Source organism: Quercus lobata, chromosome 6 (genome assembly GCF_001633185.2).
Source record: "Quercus lobata isolate SW786 chromosome 6, ValleyOak3.0 Primary Assembly, whole genome shotgun sequence".
Lineage (NCBI taxonomy): Eukaryota > Viridiplantae > Streptophyta > Magnoliopsida > Fagales > Fagaceae > Quercus > Quercus lobata.
This window is the reverse complement of record NC_044909.1, coordinates 32,349,530-32,370,004: the sequence shown is the minus strand read 5'-3', so window position 1 is coordinate 32,370,004 and position 20,475 is coordinate 32,349,530. Positions and strand designations below refer to the sequence as shown.

The 20,475-nt window shown below is 34.1% G+C and overlaps 2 protein-coding genes and 1 non-coding gene across 3 annotated transcripts; 2 read left to right on the top strand and 1 right to left on the bottom strand.

Moving 5' to 3' along the window:
• The first annotated feature begins 2,335 nt into the window (after positions 1-2,335).
• LOC115995008 (protein HEAT INTOLERANT 4-like) lies at positions 2,336-11,311 on the top strand. The gene is made up of 14 exons (XM_031119403.1): positions 2,336-2,817; positions 3,748-3,786; positions 3,873-3,926; positions 4,055-4,118; positions 4,320-4,378; positions 5,738-5,862; positions 6,110-6,169; positions 6,951-7,009; positions 7,290-7,369; positions 7,537-7,575; positions 7,894-7,956; positions 8,060-8,107; positions 8,197-8,325; positions 10,898-11,311. The coding sequence occupies exons 1-14, from the start codon at positions 2,662-2,664 to the stop codon at positions 10,943-10,945; spliced, it is 1,023 nt and encodes a 340-aa protein (XP_030975263.1). The 5' UTR covers positions 2,336-2,661; the 3' UTR covers positions 10,946-11,311.
• Positions 11,312-13,040: 1,729 nt separating this feature from the next.
• TRNAL-AAG lies at positions 13,041-13,121 on the top strand. The gene has a single exon. It is a non-coding gene; the product is annotated as a tRNA-Leu (tRNA).
• Positions 13,122-14,566: 1,445 nt separating this feature from the next.
• LOC115995271 (protein CPR-5) lies at positions 14,567-18,787 on the bottom strand. The gene is made up of 5 exons (XM_031119775.1): positions 18,225-18,787; positions 17,058-17,114; positions 16,732-16,767; positions 15,849-16,583; positions 14,567-15,375 (listed from the first exon to the last, which is right to left on the bottom strand). The coding sequence occupies exons 1-5, from the start codon at positions 18,624-18,626 to the stop codon at positions 14,839-14,841; spliced, it is 1,767 nt and encodes a 588-aa protein (XP_030975635.1). The 5' UTR covers positions 18,627-18,787; the 3' UTR covers positions 14,567-14,838.
• Between the last annotated feature and the right edge of the window lie 1,688 nt (positions 18,788-20,475).

Genomic DNA, 20,475 nt, shown 5'->3' with positions numbered 1-20,475 from the left:
AATTGTTAAGACTTATAGATTTGTTTTGCATTGAGACTTTGGGAACTACCACCGTGCACCTTTGGTGCGGTGGTCACTCCACAAGTATAAATGCTTGTGGGGTGTGGGGGGCAAGGGCCGGAGTTCAAGTTTCTAGGAGGGAGTTCTATACACATATACACTTAAATTAGACTAGAGTATAAATTTTATCTTGTAAAAAAAAAAAAAAAGAGTTCGGGAACTCAATAGTCCAAATCATGATTTTGCCCTTAAGTCATATAATGACAAATTTGCCCCCTCCTATTGAGGTTAAACGAATGTAGTAAAATGGGGTGTTATACATATTCTAACTAGGGATGGCAATTTTGCCCCACCCCGCTTGACTAGCCTTTCCTTGCTTTCCTGCTTCGCCTTATGTAGGTTTTCCCTGCCTCACAAAGGTGGTGAGACAGGAATGGGGTGAGAGTTTAGCCCTGCGCCACGGGGCGGGACGGCGATGGGTTTAGACTTTTTTGACCCAACCCGCCCTGCTCCACATTGATAAGGGTTAAATTGTAAATTTTTCATACCCTAAAACCCTACTATTTGAACAAACATATCATTAACTTATTTTATTCTATCTAACAAGGCTTTTTGTCCTTTTTTTTTCCCCTCTCTAACAAGGTTGGAAATAAGGTACCAATTTTAATATTTTATTTTATCTTTATTATAAACAAATTTATATACTATTGAATCATTGATTTTTGTATTATGAGATTTTTGTTTTTGTTGTGATATTGTCTTGTTAAACACTTTAATAATATTATTCGATTTTTGCTAAAAATTAGTTTGATTTAATGTGATAAATTTATTTGTAATTTCAAGTAATTAACGAAATAAGTTTTATTAAAAACAATTATAATAGTTGTGGGTAAATTAAAAAAATGTAGAGTTTTACGGGGTGGGGCGGGACTTCGCACGGGCCCTAAGGGGCGGGGATGGGATAGAAAATTTTCCCCGTCATGCGGGGACGGGGCGGAGATGAGGTAAGACAAAACCATGGGGGGTAAGGGCGAAGACCCCGTCTTTCGGACCTGCCCCGTCCCACACCATTGCCATCCCTAATTCCAACTGAAGGAAATATTCCCTTGGGAGCCTAGTTTAGCTTATTACCGCGTTTGGTCCATTGCAAGGTGATGACAGGGTTGGTTGGTATGGATGGTGATTGAGGCTAAGCTTCTTGAAGATAATTGAGGACATTGCGTTGATGTTTTGTATGGTATATTGCCAACATTATATTATGTTGAATCTTGTCCCAAAACTCATGGACTAAAGGGTATAATTGTTTAAGTGAGAATTATACTTTACCACTCTAAATTATATTATTGATTACACTTTGCACCATAAACATTTCAAATGCACATTTTTATACTCTAAACTATGATTTTTGTTACACTTTGCACCCCAACATTAAGTTTGATGTTAACTTGGATGGAAAAGTATGGTACAATTTGAAAATATCTAATTGCTATTCTTCTCAATCTCTTAAAAACAAATGAGAAATTATACTTTACCACTCTAAATTATACTCATGCTTACATTTTGCACCATAAATTTTGAATTTTAGTCAAAGTTAACAATAAACTTAATGTCGAAGTGTAAAGTGTAATAAGAGTTATAATTTGGGATGTAAAACATGCACTCAAAAAGTTTAGAGTTTAATGTATAATATGACATATAGTTTAACGTGATAAAGTTTAATTTTGTCCACATGCAATAAACCATTTTTTGAGGTTTGAAATAATACTTAACCTTTTCCATTGCTTTAACAATGACCTTTCATGCTTACCAATTTTTGTTTGTGTAAATAATGAATATCAAAAACTTATAGAAATAAAGTATTTGTTTCAGAATGAAACAACCATGATTACTTACTTTATATATTTACGCGTAGTTTAAAGTTTTTTTTTTCGTGGGTTTACTATAATCATTAACAAAATTTTTACCCAAAAAAATATGACACTTGTTAAACAATAAATACATAATCACAATATAATTCACAACAAATTTCATTGTTGTGGGAATTTACAAACCTTTAATGTTGGATAATAAAATAGTGACAGTAATTAACCCATATGAGAATCAATAACATCCTACTAATAGTTGTTATTCAGCCAAAAAAAAAAAAAAAAAAAAAAAAACTCAATAGCTGTTAAACTTGTTTTCAAAACCGATTATTTGTTTTTTTTTTTTTGATAGGAAAAACCGATTATTTGTTAAACACACCAAACACGTGTATCTTTAATATACCCACACAGAATTACTTCTCCGTGGGCGAAACAGAAATACGTTGTCCCATCTCACGTTTTCGCATTTACACTGGCCTCGCCGTTGTCCGTACGCTAGTTTTTTTTGTATTATAATTTTGGTCTCAGCCCTGAAAATTTGAATTATTTCGATCCCATCTCAAACCCTATACCTTCCGCGCCTATCTCTCTCTCTCTTCAAATTAGGACCAGCGTTTATTTCACGCCCAAACAAAGCCCTCTCAAATATATAATTCTCTCTCTCACAAGGCATAACTCATAAGTTCTTATTTTTCAAATCCGGATCCACCGCTTTCGAATCAAGCCCCAAACCCTATTTCCCTCTCTCTCTCTCTCTTTAGGTTTTCGCTTTGCAATTTGTGAGCTACGAATAACAATGAGGAAAGGAGCAAAGAGAAAGGCGAGCCAGAAGGAAGAAGCAAAGCCTCAAGCTCAACAACAGGAATCGAAGAAAGCTACTTCTCAAGCTAAGCGGGTCAAAGCATCCAAGTCCGAAACTGAACCCGAGTACTTCGAGGATAAGCGTAACTTGGTAGTAGATCGATAATTCCTAGTTATTATTTGCAAATTCAATCTACTTTTGTAATAATACATAGTTTGTTCCTTGGATTGGTTTATAGTAGCGAGCCTTTTATTTTCGATATTGTTTGTATTGTGATTTGTGTTGATTCTTCAAGCTTGGTAGTATAGTATATTTGCATTGTATGAATCTGAAAGTGATCAGTTATTATCAATTTTTTTAAAATCTGCGTTTAATTTAAGCTTTCAGCTAGCAAAAGCTAATTCTAAAGAATTTTATTAATCTAGAGGCTTAGTTGGATGGAATTTTTGACTTTTTGGTAATTGAGTTATGCTATTTGTTAAGTTTTTTTTTTTTTTTTTCCTAAAACTTAACAAATAGCAGAACACAATGACCAAAAATCTTAATAATAAGTTGAAAATTCCATCCAACTGAGCATAAAGCTTTCTTAGAATAACATGTTAGGCTTTATCCTTTAGAATTAGATTTTGTTTAACTGAAAGGTAAATAGGCGTTTGAGGATGTGGAAAGTTCGGGAGACCAGCTGCTTGCTTCTTTTAGTAGTTCTTTGTTTGACCGATCTCGGGCTTGGGGACTCACATCTAGTGATTCCCTTCCTTTGTTCATTAGTTCCTCTGTTATTTTCTTTTTTCTTCTTTGTACATTTTGCCTTCTTTGTGCTATTTTTGCATAAAGTAGCTTTATCAATACAGTTTTTATTATTTATTTTAAAAAAAAGAAAAGAATTGTAAATTGTTGCTCTTGCTTAGCATTGTTGTCTCAAAAGATAGTTATTAATTGATAGTGCTCTGGCTTTGTCTTAATGTTGTTTTGTGCAAGGAAAATTTCATTGTGATGTGGGCATGTTAAAGGCGTGAACCTAAGTGGAGCTTGCGAGTTTGTGTTTTTGATTATGTTTTATATTTTGTTGTGCTTATGCAGGAAGATTTATGGAAGGAAGTATTCCCTGTTGGGACAGAGGTTTGCTAATTCTTTTTGGTTCTCTCATCTTAAGTTATTATAATTTGTCCTGTTAAGGCTAATATTTTATTGTGAAATTATAACAGTGGGATCAATTGGACGCTGTCTACCAATTCAACTGGAATTTCTCTAATCTAGAAGTGAGTTACAAACATTTCTTGGACTTCAATATTTCATTGAGGTTTTCCTCACTTTTTTTGGTGTAAGATTACTTTAAAGGGCTCGTTAGAATGGTTAGTTCTAACAGAAATGTTTCAATTGTGGTTAGGAAGCATTTGAAGAAGATGGAAAGCTATATGGGAAGAAAGTTTATCTCTTTGGTTGTACAGAACGTGAGTAGCTTACAGATTTCTTATAAATCTTGGTCTGGAGTCCATTCTTGAATTACCGAGACAATATATTGCATGTAGAAGTATATCTGATTGTATTTCAGATTTTGTACAAAGTTGCTAGACACTGTGTAATGCTTATTTCTCACTTTCACTTAATTTTTCCATCACATTCAATTCTCACAATATTTTCTGGTACTGCAGCTCAATTGGTCTCTTTCAAGGGTGAAAGCAAAGTTATCTGTATACCTGTTGTAGTGGCTGTAAGTTAATCAGTATTGCCTTTTGATATCAGTTTGTATTGAAGATTATATGTAATTTTGGTGATGATCAATTGTATTTAATGTTAATTTGTGGAAGTTATTTTCTTAGGCTTGCAATTTCTCAATTGCTTAATAATGTAGTAACTTTGTTGGGGCTTCAATTTTCTATTTTTATTATTATTTTTCAATTTTAAATTAATAGTGGCTCCTTGAGTTGCAATTTTCACTGGGTTTATATTATTTATACATATCACCATGTGGCTTTTGGGTACTTTACATTTGCCTCATTGATTTTCCTCCAAGCCTTCAGCTTCTTCAATCTGCAAACAATGGTAAAACCTATGCTCATATTTTTAGATGCTTGAGGCTTCTCTGGTATAAACCATGTGGCTGTTACTTTAAGGCACAACTTTGAAATCTGGAGTTGAAGGCTTGGAGCATTGTATCTTGGATGCACAATTTACTTGATCCTGCCTCCATAGCTGTGGTATTTATTTTTTGAGAAAGGACTTTTGTTGTCAATTCTTTTGCAACTCAATTGCAATTTTTTGATGTCTTATGCTTTATACACAGTTAAATTTTGTATATTAAATTATTTAAAAAAACTTGTATGTTAGTTTGATTGATAATAGTTTTTTAGGTTTACATTGTGGATGTTGTTTGTGAGAAGGGGCTTCGCCTTGAAAATGTTTGTCAATATTTTAGTTCATTTTTATCTATTTTGATCAATTAAAATTTTTTAACGTCTTAGACTAACTTTCAAATGAAATTTGTATTAATTGAACATGATGCATTTCTATCTATTTTTTAGGTTTACATTGTGGATGTCGTTTGTCTTATACTTTCTGCATTTCTACCATCTGTTAGCTTTAATTCTTGAGATATGTATTTGTTTCATGTTCAGAGTGTTCATCATTGTGAGCACAATGCTCTTCTATTTCAATAAAATTCCTATTACCTATAAAAAAGGAAATTTGTATTAATTGAAATTAATATAGTTTGTATAGGTTTTTAGTCTGACACTGACATATCAAAATTGATCCTGAACATCTGAACTTTAGAGCATTTCTTTAATTTTTTGCCCAAATTTATTGCCTCACCATTTTTACCTTTTTAATTTTGTTTTATTATATCCTGAGGACCATCATTTTGTAATGTGTATTATTGTTTTCCTACCACTTTTTGATGCAAGCAAGTGTTTTGGTCTCTATTTCACTGTTCTAATACTTTCTTGTTAGGCAACAAATAATTTTATTCTTTAGTGAGTGTTGTTAGTGCTAATAGATTTTTTTTTTCCATAACTCAACAAATATTTCATGTTTCTGGCTTGTTAATCTGTTTTGGATTCCTGTTTTACAGGTTGTATCTCCTTTCCCTCCCTCTGATAAGATAGGGATTAACTCAGTTCAGAGAGAGGCTGAAGAAATTATCCCCATGAAACAAATGAAAATGGACTGGGTTCCCTATATTCCTCTTGAGGACAGGTATGGGATCTCTATTGTTTATTGCTGGGTTTTTTGAACTGATATCATAACATATTTCTTATGGGCATCTTCAAAAATTTATTTGTTGATTTCTTTGTATTAAGAGGATGTTGTGGGTGTATAGCTAATATACTTCATCTGTCCCCTTTGTTTTGTTTTGTTTTGGTGGTTTTTGTTTTCTCCTCATTGATACAATTTGATTTTATTTTATTTTTTTGATGTCATTGTAAATATAATACTTCTACAGAGATAGCCAAGTTGATAGGCTGAAGTCTCAAATATATATATTAAGATGCACTCAAAGAAGGTACCATTTTGTCACTTTCTCTCTTTCCCTCTTTATATATATATTCTCTATCTCCTGCATTTAGTGAAGGTACTATTTGGATTCTTTCTTTCTTTTATGTTGGAATGACCCTATTAGCAGATTAGAGGCTTCCTATGGTTGATATAGGTAGTTTATGACTAAATTTCTGGTTGTGGATGAAAAAAAAGGTGAAATTGATTTTGTTTTTGAAGGGTTTCATTAATTGAAAAGAAGTAGATGTTACGGAAGTTTCTGGGAACAGTTAATTGGGAGTGTGGCTATGTGCTAAATTAGGGATCACAGATGTAAAATGTGAGGGCTTTGGGTTTGCAATACCATAGGCAAAGGGAGAGGGTCTGGGATTGAAATTAAGAAGGAAATCTAAAGTCAGGGGTGCTGCTGTTCTGGGCCAGTGATAAGTACCAAGAAAACAAATTTAAATCTTCTTGGATGTTATATGGTCTTTGATGGTTTGTTTGTAAGAGTTTTTAACTAGGATTTTGAAACACAAAAAGACATTTAGCAAACTTTAAGGATTTTACATAGGGTTCTTATATATGACAAGACTAAACCAGTTACTATCATAAAGAAGCTAAAACCTAAGATGTAGTATTAAGAAAATAGCCTAAGATGGGTCCCATTTGATCCCCATATCGAATTTAGACAATTAAAAAAAAAAAAAAAATTTGTCTTTAAGCTTGTTTGCTATTGATAAAGCATTATTTTTGCTAATGGATTCAATTTTAATTTGGATACTTGTTTGTATGAATTGTTTGTGCAGGGCTGCTTTAAAGCATTTGAAGATAGACCGTCTCAAGAAATATGAGTACTGCTTGCCTTGTTAGTTCTCAAACTTCTTATTGATCTTTGCTTGGATGATGAACATCTTTTTATCAATGACTTCAATGTAAAAAGTTCAAATATGGATTAAAATTTCTGTGTTTCTTTCGTTGGCAACTATGTAGACAATCCTGGAAGATTCAGAATAAGATATATTTTACTTGGCCATATTTAATCACTTTATTTGGTTATTAAGGCGTACAAAGATTCCCTTCATGTTTATCTCTGTTCCATAACATGTTACTTTGCTAGCATCTGATGTGCTTCATTATTTTGGCAGATTTCTACCAGCCATTCAAGGAAGATGAACTTGAGCAAAGCACTGAGGTTCAGATAATTTTCCCAGTAGAACCAAAGCCGGTAAGTTACAAAATGTGATGGAAAAAGAACTGATGCATATGATGGTTTGGATACAGATGAATTTATGTTTACATACAGTCAGTGATGCTCATTGGAGTTGGAATAATTGAGATAGATGGACTGCACAATTTTTTTTTAAACTGATCATTCTCTTTTGGTTCCTGTAGATTTTCTGCGAATTTGATTGGGAGTTAGATGAGCTTGAGGTACAGAATTAGCCTTTTTATATTTGCATTCTAGTATATCTAAGACTGCTACAGTTGTGAAGTTGTAATAATGTTGTCTCCTCACTTCAATTTATTTTATACAAATATTATTATATTGATGCCAATTATCCCATTCCTGGGTGATTTTGTGCCCAACATTGAGTTTCTGCAGATTTTTCTCCTTTCCTTTGATCTTGGGATTACTATTCCATTTGATGGACTTGTCCCCTAAATTGTTTCCCCTTGCATTGATTTTATGATTGAGTTTTGTTTGCTTACATTATTTGCAACTTACTGAATTGCACCTATAATTTGTAGGAGTTCACGGACAAGCTGATCCAGGAGGAGGAATTGGCTGAAGATCAGAAGGATGCCTTCAAGGTAAAAAACTAAAAATGAATGATATATGAACAACTAATTATTTTTCTCTCTCTATAAGCCTTTACTTGGGGTTTGAGCTGATGCTTTTTTTTTTGTCTTACAGGAGTTTGTTAAGGAGAAAGTTCGAGAAGCAAAGAAAGCTAATCGTGAGGTAGTTTATCTGGCAGATACAGTTGCAAGTTTCTCTGTTTTAGGAGCATAAACTCTGTTGAGCAGTTTTACTAATTCCATCTTTTGTAGGCAAGGGAAGCCCGGAAAAAAGCCCTTGAAGAGATGACTGAGGAAAGTAAGGTAGCGTTTGAGAATATGAGGTTTTACAAGTTCTACCCTGTACAAACACCAGATTCTCCTGATGTATCGAGTGTTAAGGTAAATTTTTGAAAATCATTGCTCTATTTATTAAAAAAAATGCTAGGATTGCTGAACTATTATTAGAACCTTTTCTTGTCAAAGCAGCCTTGCCTTAACCTGCAAAACTGACGGTTTTGAGTAATAATAATTTCTCATGTCTTACTTTTATTTGTATTTTCTAGAATAAGGTCAACAGCTGTTGGTCCAAATGAAAATTCTTTCTCCCATAAGAATGGGTGAAGGGTGAGATCGTTGGTTTAAAACCCACTGGGTGTATACAACTTGCCAATAAAAAAAAAACCCTTATTACCAGAATAAATGTCTTTAATCGGTATAGAGATGTATTGCATGCTGACAAAGCATGTAAGGTCAAGATGCATTTGTTGTTAACTCTACCTTTTACACTTGTTGTAGTCATACCAGTTTGTGGTCATTTTGACTGTGATGTTTCTAGTTGTTTATATGGGCTTGAATGTGTTAATCTGATGGAGTAGGATCATTTCTGTTTGACTTGGTGCACTTAGCTGAATTTTTACTAGTCATGGTTTAGCAAAAGTTTGCTATTTGCTAATTCATTTTGTGAATGATTGAATCAGTTGATTGAGTTTGTCTTAACCTGGAGGATTTTATTAAAGGTTTGAACTTTAGGATTCTATGAAGGTTTTACTTATTCAAAAAAAGAAAAGAAAAGGTTTCTATGAAGGCTTCAACTCTCTAAAAGGTTGTACCCAGTGCACAGTGTTTCCACTTTTGCAGGGTTTGGGAGAAATGATTGGTCTACAGTTTTATCTCCAATTTTTTTTTTTTTTGGGGGGGTGGAGATTGATTCCCAGACTTGAACCCATGATCTGTTGGCACTTGCCATTGCAGCAAGGCCCGACCTTTCAGGTTTCAACTTTCTAGTCAGGCCCTTTACAGAAGAATACAGAAAACTGCATTCTTTTGTATTCTTAGTCTTTAGAAACAGAAAAAAGTATTCCGGTCACAGCATCGAGTTGTGGCCTTATTTTGTAGGAGTGCATTAAGTTTTAACCACTCCTGATCCTGCCTCCTTTCTTGCATGCCAAAGAAGAAATATAAAATAGAAGAAAAGGGGCCTCTAAAATTGCTATTCATGCTTTAATCGTACATAACAGAGTTTGGGCATAAAATAATCTTAGAACCTGAACATCTGATATGACAATTCACTTCAGTGTCTACTATAAGCGTGCTTACATGATGCTGTTAACATAGTCAAATCTTCTGTTCCTTTCCCTCTTGTCCTAATTAAATGTGAAATTGGTGCTTACTGCATATATTATTCTTTAAGGATAATTGGCCAAAAGAACACTTTAAATGAATGACTCAAGCTTTCAGTGTTCATGTATTTCTCAAACTTGGACTCCTTTTTAATTATTTGCTTCAATTTGTGTGGTTTTAGTAGGACCAAATAAACATTATCTCATATGAAGCTTGTATTCTCTGATACTAAATATCTGGCTACCTGGCTTGACAAAAGTTTACTGACTGTTCTTATTTTTTTTCCCTCTAAAAAAAAAGTTATGTTTCTTTTTTAATATAGTTTTTTCTCTTTATTGTGGAAGCTTGGGGTCTTAGAATTTATATACACTTGAAATATAAAGGCTAAAGTATACTTTCGACCTTAAAAGCTTAATATCATTTTCAGTTTGGCCCTTTACTTTTTAAAGTTTTCATTTTAACTACTTATAAAAAAATTCATTCAATTCTATATGTTTGATTCCATTTTCATATTGGTGTTGTCGTTCATTTTCATTAGTAATCTGACTGTTACATGCTCTTCGTTTTTAACTATTTCATGGAATACTATCACCAAAATGCAGTGGAATGTAGGAATTTTATTGTTGTAGTGGAAAAAACATATTTTGGACGGTCATATATGAAGTGTCAAAATAATATTTTTGTGCCATGAAGGGTCAAAATTGAAAAAAAAAAAAAAACCCCATACTTTAAGGGTAAAAAGTGTACTTTAGCCAAACATATTGCTTAATATGATTAATGAGAATAGGGCCAAAATGAAAAGTAATAATTTAAAATGTAACGCTTCATAAGATGTATCCTTCTTAAATTTTGGGATTGTATGAACGTCACTTTCTTCATGTCAAATTCAAATTAGCAAAATTTCCAACTATGTTTGCACATGCAAAGTAAAACAAGAAAAGAAAGAAAGCTGAAATAGTCATTTGGTTACTGTCATTATGCCTAGGCAAATTTTCACATTTAAACATAATAAAGTTCCAATTTTTGCCCCTGAAAAACATAAAAGATGTAAGTGGAACTTTTTAAATGAGGGACAAAAATTGAACTAAAAATTTTCATTAGAGGTGTTCCCTATGGAAAGTATTTGTGGAGAAAAGCATCCTTGGGAGAGAAGAGTGTTGTCTTATGGTCTAGTCTTGGATTGGTTGCATATTTTTTGTGAGGGCTTTATGACAGTTTTATGGAAACGAGATTTTTGTTTATCAGAGCATTACTACGAAAGGTGGCCATGTCTTTCACAAGGTTTTAACTTTTAACTGACTTTGTATTGATTAAATTTTCTGATTGCTGGTTTTATTTTTTTGCCTTGCAGGCTCCATTCATAAACAGGTATTATGGGAAGGCTCATGAGATTCTGTGATTGGTCTCAAGACCAATGTGCCTGAGAGATGATCTAAGCCCACTATGGTAGCATCAAAGCAGTTCAGATGCTTAAAGATTTTGTTTATTACGCAGAGAGTTGGGAGGCAAGCCCCTGTTGCCTCATCATATATTTCCTTGATCAGAGTTTAGGTGTCTCAAAAGATGTAAACTAGTATTAGTTTCAGAAGTTTTAGATCAACAATTGTGGTGCTCTCTCACCCTAGGAGGAAATTGTAAGATACAATCTTGAGGCTTTTCAAATTTCATATAAAATTTTAAGCTTCCCGAGTTGCAAACTTGCGACGGAGTTGGAATTCGGATTACTAAAATGTCAAACTTTACAAACAAATAAGAAAAGTAACGATCTTTTTAAATATTGTTTCTCTTTTAACCAAGAGCAAATCATTACACTTAATGAAATGCGACGTGTAATCTGCAAGGTACAAAGAGAATATGTAAGGGCGAATTCCTTTTCCTGAGGCTGGGAATTCTATAAATGTACAAACCCGGGGTTTTCCTATCGTAATTTAGTACCTACTACCAAGTATGGAGCTTCACAAGTAATGTCCTATTTACATATTTTCATTATTGGCGTACCTTGAAAGAGTCTGCCTAATGAGAGCTAAGAACAGTACTTGTCTCTCCTAACATACAATTTAATGTCAGCCACAAAGATGACCGATGGCTGGTTAAAACTTTCACCTCAATGCAAGGAGCAACTCCACGTCCATTTAGTTTTAAAAAAAATCACCAGATCTAGTGGTATCTGTCTCTCCACAATAGGGAGAGTGCAAGTTTGAACGCAAGGGTTTTAATCGCTTTGAAACTAAATACTTTGCAGTAGGAGTTTATCTTTTAATATATGTTTGGTAGATTGCGCTTAAACCCTACAGGTTAGACATGGTTTCAAAATTAAATTTCACAATTTCAAAAGTTCTATAATTAAATCATACAAATGTTATGTTCATAACATTTTCACAAAAAATTATAAGTGATAAGTTGTTATGAATTGTTATTAATAAATAAAAAAGTAATTTCAGTACTATGTTTAAATTAAAATCAATAACAACTTCTCACTTATAAATTGTTGTGAAAACCAAAGGCTTTGTAGTTGAATTGACACTTTCCTATGCACAAAGTGCCTGGGGGTCTAGGGGGGAAAGGGTTCGAACTGCGGGGTTAACAGCATATTGTAATTATCTCTAAAAAAAAAAATTGTTGTGAAAATGTTGTGAAAATATTGTGGAAGTAGCACTTCTCATTTAAAAAAAAAAAAAATTTAAATCCAGACCATAAACTCATTACAAGTGAAGTTGTTAAAAGATTATATTTAAACTAAACAAAAATAACTTATATATAATAAGCACATGAGTTGAAATAACCTTACTTTATCATTTTGTTTTAGCATCTTCCTGATTATGTCATGCAAATAAATTTATCATTTATGGTTTGAATTAAAACATTTTGGAAAATTTATGGTTTCTAAAGCGTTAAGGTTTACCTATGAATTATGGGGCTTAAAATGTAATTACATTAAAAACAAATTATACTATTTTCGTTTCAAGTAGCAACTTGTAACAACCAATTTACTGTAGCTTAGTGAAAACTTAATTGAAATTGTTGGTTTGAGACCCTCTCATGGAAGATGGTATATGGTGTGACGGGTATATAACGTTTATCTCCTATGGGGTGAGTTCTACACTGGTTTACACTAGTTACACCAAAAATTCCTCTTATGGAGAGAGAATTAAATTTCTTTATTAAATTACAATTTTGTCCTTAAGGTTTGCAGTTAAAATAATTTGGTTCACCAATTTTAATTCGGATTTCAAAATGTTCATTCAATCTATTTTGGCTACTAATCTAGCCATTAGTACTAATAAAATGATGTTGTTTCTTTTGGTTTAATTTTTTTTTTCTATTAACAATTAAATTTGCCATCAACTTGAATGAAATGGCTATTTTGAAAACGGAATCAAATTGAAAACCGACAAAATTTTTGAGTGGAAAAAAGTATAATTCAATCAAGGAAGATAAAATATATGTTCTATTATACATTCAAATAATGAATTCAGCTAACCATCAACACCAAAGTTGAGATGGCCGAGTTGGTCTAAGGCGCCAGATTAAGGTTCTGGTCCGAAAGGGCGTGGGTTCAAATCCCACTCTCAACAATGTTTGTGTTTTTTACTTTTTCTTTTTTCACCTCTAGTGGTATGGTCTTAACTAAAGTCCTAAATTCTAGCAAAAGAATTTCCAAATAACAATATAGCAACCAAGTAAGCATATAGCCCAAGCTCACTAGTTGCCTTTTTATTATCCAAGTTTGATTGTGCCTCAAACAATAAAAAGAATATGTTAAATTAATTTATGAAACATAGAAAAGAATCCTAGACAGGAATATATTGAACTAGCAAGTTAATCCAGAAACTACAAGAAAGGGAGAAGGCAACTGTCATTCAAGGCAATTCCATATTTCATGAGAATGGATCCAAAGCTTTAGGATTAGGATCAGACATTTAATAGCAGCTCAATTTAGAAGCAGCAAGAAAAAAAAAAAAAAAATCAAAAGAATCGAAATAAAGTTGGTATTAATTTGATGAACACTTCATGTGCATTTGGAAAAAATTATTTTTTCCAACTTATTTTATTATTTAGCTTATTTTTGCTATTATTCAAAGGTCTCACTGCACTTTTTGATACTATTCATAGGTCTCATTGTACTATTTCAGTTAACTTTTACCTTTATTTACAGTACTTTCAGCAAATTTTTTTCAGTTTTAGCAAAATAAACGGATCTCAAATAGACCCTTTATATGATTTTGCAAGATTTTGCCATGACAAAACCCAAATACAATGCCCTGCATATGACGTATCATCAACTATTAGCTCAACATATGATAACCTCTTGGCTTGAAAATCCTAACTTTAAACAGTAAAATTTATATCTGATACAGTTTCCAGTATTTTGCAAACTTAAACTGCAAAAAGAATAAAGAAATCAATGTTTTGTTCAGTACTATAAACCACCACAGTATCTCTTTTTTCTCTTTGCCAAATGAACACCAAAATTTGTATGTTATTGTGGTTTCTCAAAACTCAATTTGAAACACATCTAGATTGTTACATACAAAGACAGTTGATGAAGATTTCATATATATATTTTACAACAAATTAGTTTTGAGTTAAAACTTAAAACTCTAAGTTCTCTTTTTCTTCCCATTCTCACAGCAATCAAATAAATGGCTTGTAATGCCCCCACCCAAAAAAAAAAAAAAAAAAAAAAAAAAAAAAAAAAGATTTGCTGGGACGAAAGTGCATGAAGATAATAGATCACGTTTCGGCTTTCCTTAGATTTGACCTCACAATAGAGTTAAATATTCTCTTGTCAAAAGAATAATTGATATCAAATGTTTATTTTTGCTCTTATCACCTTTAAAAAGGATTTCTTTGGTCTCTAAACAAATGTGTAGTTTGGCACTCTAAAACACAGGCTTATCATTTCAACAGAAATCAGACAAGGAGGAAAATATTTATGGACATAGTTCTCTCTCTCTTTTTTTTTTTTGATAATTCAATCGTTACAACTTACAAAAAAAGTGGGGGAGGGGGGGTTGGATTCAAACTTTGGTTCTCCTTATAAAAGGAGACCAAGCTATGTCACTGTGCCAGACTAAAACTAAAATACAACAGCTTGATGTTACAAGGATATTATAATAACTGATACATTAATAAATGACCCAGCTATTCCAGCAGAGTTTTCACCCAAAATACAGCAATTGTCGGCGGCTTTTGATATAGTAGGGAGTAGAGACTAATAAGTTATGCAGCTCAAAGATCCAAAAGTAACATTGATACATAATGTGTAAAAGCTCTTCTTGCTGCTCCAAACTATAGTTCATTACCAGTAATTAGATAATCTGTTACCAGCAGCAAAATGTGATCTTTCCACTCACCAAGACTTGCAAAAGGCACAAGACCACAGAATAGTGGTAGAAACAAGAGCAAGATGGCATAGAACAGAAATCGGCGGATCCAGTAGGGAAATATTGCATTGCCTTTTGTCCCTTGAGATGAATTTACAGAACCATGAAGGAAACGGAACAAGGTTGATGTACAGACATTAGAGAAGAAGTGCAGCACACAGAGAATCTCCCAATATAGGAGCCAATAATATCCACTCCCTCCCAGAGTATCTACACAAAGCTTGCCTGCAAAACCACAGGCAATTCCTAACAGCAAGAGCATGACCGTAACAGGCATTATCTGTTTTGTAGTTGATGAGCGCTGGAGAAGCAACAAAGCAATTGCGATAATCATGAAGACACCAAACAGCATTCGACTCACAACTTGAACCTGACACCGAAGGACATGCAGCCCTGAATTGAAAGATGCCATTGGGCTTGGGATCCACCAAGACTTGGACTCCTGAAACAGGAAAAGCATCACCAAACATTTCCTAGACAAGTAAAATAGCATTGGGAAGAAAATACAGCCAAAATAAATTGTCATAAGTGGAGTGTTGTCTGGCTGAAGCAACTGCTACTGATTTTTTATTTTTATTTTATAAGCAAGCAAGTGCTACTAATCTCAAGAATATATTTGAAGATTTGGATTTTTTTTTCAAAATAGCAGCAGCAGAATTTTTTTTTTTTTGAGCCATTAAGATAAGACCTCAGACAAAACAAGTCCTAAACTAATTTTGGAGAACTCACATTGTTTTGCATGTATCATTCTATTTTGGATGAATGTATTTTTGGGATACCAATTTCATTGATAAACCACATATTTTGACAAATACACCTATTTCTTATTGTTTCCATATTGAACCTAGAAGCACATCTATGATGTTATGTTAGCAGAAATTAAAGAAGTTGAAAGCAGAAATAAATTGTACTTGCCTTGGGTGAAGGTGTACAAGATTCAGTAGCTTCAGTAATCCTTTTGTATGAAAACACATAAGTGCCATATAACAGGGAAGCTGACATGATAAGCAAACCAGCAACAAGACAGTCTATGCACTTTCTAAGCAGCTCAGAATGTCTTGTCTCTTCTAACTGACTCTGGAATTTTTCAGCTTTAAAAGATGCCTTTGATATTCCCATGGCTAGTTTTGACCTCTCTAAATGATTCGAATCATAGTTAAGAGCCAGCTGTGTCTCTTTCAACTTCAATCTTTTCATAGTAAGACCAAGCTCCAAAACTTTAAGGTTATTAGAACGAGCTTGCTCTATGAGAGAATTCTGAATACTGCCATGCATGGACTGCTTGATTGCAGAATCAGATATGCGCGGAAAGACACAAGCCACTTGATTTGTTTGCCCATGAAGGGCAAGTTCCTGAGTAATGGAACCAGTTAGCATATTCTCTCTCACCTCTTCAATGGTATTTAATAGATCCTGAGTTGCAAAATTTTGCAAGGCTGCATCTGACTGAAAATCTTCTACAATGGAGTTGTTTGTACATCCTCCCTTATCAAGAGTCACAGCTGGAGTAGGGCCTTCTTCATTAAGGTTGTTGAAATGATGTCCCCCACTTTTTACATGTGATTCATTGATCAATCTAAGGGTCCTCAAGGTGCTCCCAAATGACTTCTCAAAGTTCCTCATAAAACAATCAAAATTTACACCAAAGACCTGCAGCCACATAGGCAATCAAGAAAAGAGGCAAAAAGATACCACTTTAGCAGCTTGTATATGGGTGATGTTGATATGAACTTCAAGGGGAAACTTAACTTGAAAAACCAGAGTCATGGATGAGTCAGCAGTTTAAGGTCTGGCTTACATTGACTAAAGATTCTCTGACAGCCGAAGTGCAGATCTGCAAGTAAGAATAAATCAATTTAGAAGACATGTCTAGAAGGTTGCAACCCCCACAGTAATGAAAAGTTACCAACTGTAGACATTTGACATGTGAATCACTGATGCCAAGGATCAATGATGCCCTGATAAGCAATAATTAAGAGCCCCACTGAAATATTCAGTGATCAAATTAAAGCTTTTGGGGCATGCCAAGAATGGTACATGGGAAGGACCCATGAATGCACATATCCTTTGGTGGAAGGCAAAGTTTAATAATCACAATATCTGATAAGAGGGCTATAAGAATACCGTTGAAAGATGATCGATAGACATCCTTCCACCTGCTGTGTCTTTCGTTTCCAGAACCTAAAATCAACAAGTACAACATTCATTTGTTAATGCATAATTTTCTCTTATGGGATCTCACATAAAAAGTTTGATAGTATGGTATAGTATAGGTTAATGTGTGGGAATCACTAGAGCAAGACGCTAAACACAAATAACTTGAGCCACAGATACTGGCTTTTAAAGTGCTCAAAGACTTTTATTCAATAGGGACCATACAAGACACAAGACACCAAGTCTCAGCACTGATTTTATATGACCCCATGCAGTGCTTACCCCATAAAAATTAAAGCTAATAAAAATGAGAGAATTGACACAGAGCTCATAGAAGTAAATTGAAAACTTAAACCATCACATAATTAAAACAAAAAAAAAAAAGCCTTCATATTAGGAACTTAAGTTCAGACCAATAATTTTGAAGATGCCCATAGGTCACTCCACACACACATCAAGACGTGCAAAAGTTGCTCTCTTCGGTTTTTTTTTTCCCCCTTTTTCCTTGTAAGTGAGAGCATGAAATTAAAAATTTTAAAGACGGATAAAGTCCCTCAAACCCTAACTTTTCATACAGTACTATCATGTAACAACTTTCTTTGACCTTCAACTGCATTCAATCATTCACAAAACCCAACATCATATGATAAAAATAAGAATAAAGAACAAGAATTGCAGACAAACCCAGCATCAAAATGAAAACTTTCCCAATGATCATCCAAGCAAATCACCCAAAAAAAAAAAAAAAAACTCTATGCAACAAATGCCTTGTTTCAAAACATAACCTATCACTGAATTGTTACCTCAATCTCAATGAGCAATAGACTTTCAATGCATTTAAACATTCATAGATATCAAAACCCCCAAAAAGCAAAACCCTTTAAACCCAATTCCAAATTTCGAAACTTCCCATTCAATCAAAATTCAACAGCATATGCTGCACATCTGACACAAGAGTAAAGAACGAGACTTTACAATCGAACACAACATCAAAATCGAAACTTTCACAATAACCCACCAAGCAAATCACCAAAAAACAACAAACCCAATAATCAAAATAACAAAAAAACCCAAAATTTTCAAACTTGATCAATGAAATAAATCACACACAAAAAGGGGGGGGTCAAAATTTCGAACCAGAGCAACAACAGCTGCAATCGACATTCCGAGAGGGAGAGCGATGGCGTCCACCTTGCCGAGATTACGAGGCGACGCGGCGCCAAACAGAGGCCTAGGGTTTCGGCGTCTGAGAACCACGCGCGTGCTCGAAGATGATGAGGATGAACATGAAGACGAGGAATGGTTATCATAATCTTTAGATACCCTTTTCTTGTTATTGTTGTTCTTCGTGATCAAGATAATATTTTTCTTCTTCTTCTTCTTCTTCTTTTTCGTATTCTTATTCTCTTCACCGTTGTCGGTGGGACCCGTGGTCGTGGCTATAAGAGGAGGAGGATCTTGGACCATCGGATTGGCAATGGAATCGACGGCGGGAATGGAGGATTGTTGAGGCGAAGAAGAAGGAGCCTCCAATTCCATGGAGATGAGAAGGGAGCGGGACGGTGGGAAAGTCAATTTTGAATGTTGCAATTATTATAAAAATAAAAAATAAAAAATAAAAATAAAAATAGGCTGAGTTTGGGAACAGCGGATTGACGGAGCTATTGGCATTGCTTTGTTTTTCTCTCCTTTCCCATCAGCGAGTTCGTTCCACGTTGCGTTTTAAGTTTCCTGGCTTTTTTTTTTTTTTTTTTTTTTTTTTTTCACGACTTTCCCCGACAAGAGATACTGTTCATGTACGGTATATAAACAGTAACCGCAACTTTTGACTGGTTTTTTGTGAATAATGTATTCGTGCACTGTTTATGGACCTAGAAATTTCATTTTTTTTAATCAATTTTTTCATTAAAAATGGGTCTCATAGTACTATTTACATATTTAAAAGCGAAGAAAAGAGGGAGAAAAACTATAACAACAGGACTTTTTAGGTTTCAAATTACAATGACAATCCTGGTAGGTAAATACTGTTTAGTTGCTATTTCCTCTTTATATTGAATTTTTTTTTTCCAATTAACCTTAAATTTTTAAGAATTTCTTTAGTTGTCACGTTTCAATACTATTTGGGAAACTAATATCTCGAGTGTTTAAAATTTGGGATCAAAGGTATAAATCGAGCTATTAATCCTTGAGTTCGGGGTTTTTCATACAGATATGTGGACAAATTTTCCACGGGGAACCACTTTTACCATGTAGAAGTTGAGTTTATAATACTCGATTATAAACTCGAGTTACAAAATCTTTATTTTTGAACGATCAAATTCACTCAAACACGCTTTCAAAAATCTCACTCAAACACCAAAAACACTCACTCTCACACTTTTAAACATGGTTTCAAAAAACTCACTCAGACACCTAAATCACTCACTCTCACACTCAATTACTCTCCTCCTTCAGACACCCAAACCCTCACTCTACTGGAGACGATCCCCTTATCGGCGGCCACTCATTTAGACACCCAAACCTTCACTTTATCGGAGATGCTCCTCTCATCGGCGGCCAGAAAACCCTCAGTCAAAATCCCGTTAATCTTACCCTTTTGTCAAAATCCCTCCTTGTTTGTCTCCTTTCAACATCCCACCAACGAAAGCTCAGATCTGTTCCATAGAGCACCCAAGTTTCAATTTTTAATGCATGCTTTTTCATTTTTATGTTCATTTATAGTTGGACCCAATTTCTTTGTTCTTCTGATGGATTTTATTTGATGGATTTTATTTGGTTTGTACCCATTTTTTGTTTCATTAATTGTAACCTTGGAACCTCTACTTAAAAGCTCCATAAGAACATTGTGGGACATGCTAAATTTTTGATGAACAATATTACATTGGAATTTTTTCATAAAGCTTGGTGGTGATTCTAGAATAACTCTAGGTGGTGAAAGTTAGGGTTTGTTAATTTTTGAGTTTTAGTGCGGTGATGTTGGTTGAGGATTCAGTGGTGGTTTTTAGGGTTTTGGGCAGTGATAGGGGGATTTGTGCCCATGGGATCATGATAGTTAAGTGGTGGTGATAGGCTGATGGCTTGATAGGTTTTGCCTGGGTGTGTGTTCGACTTTGTCATCGATTGTTGATGACAATAGTTTTTATTTATTTATTACATTTTGGATGTTTTGGGCTGTTGTTGAGATGTGAATCTAGTTAGCTTTGAGATTTGAATGGTGGTGCTTGTTGGCTGAGTTGTAGTGGTTTGGTGATGGTGGCTTGACAGATTGTGGGTTATTGTAGTTAGTGGGCTTGTATGATTTGGTGGTGGTTGGGTGGTTTCTTAGGGAGTAGATACTGTGAATTGGATTGGGCTTTGCTTTTATACCAAGTTGATGTAGCACAAGTTC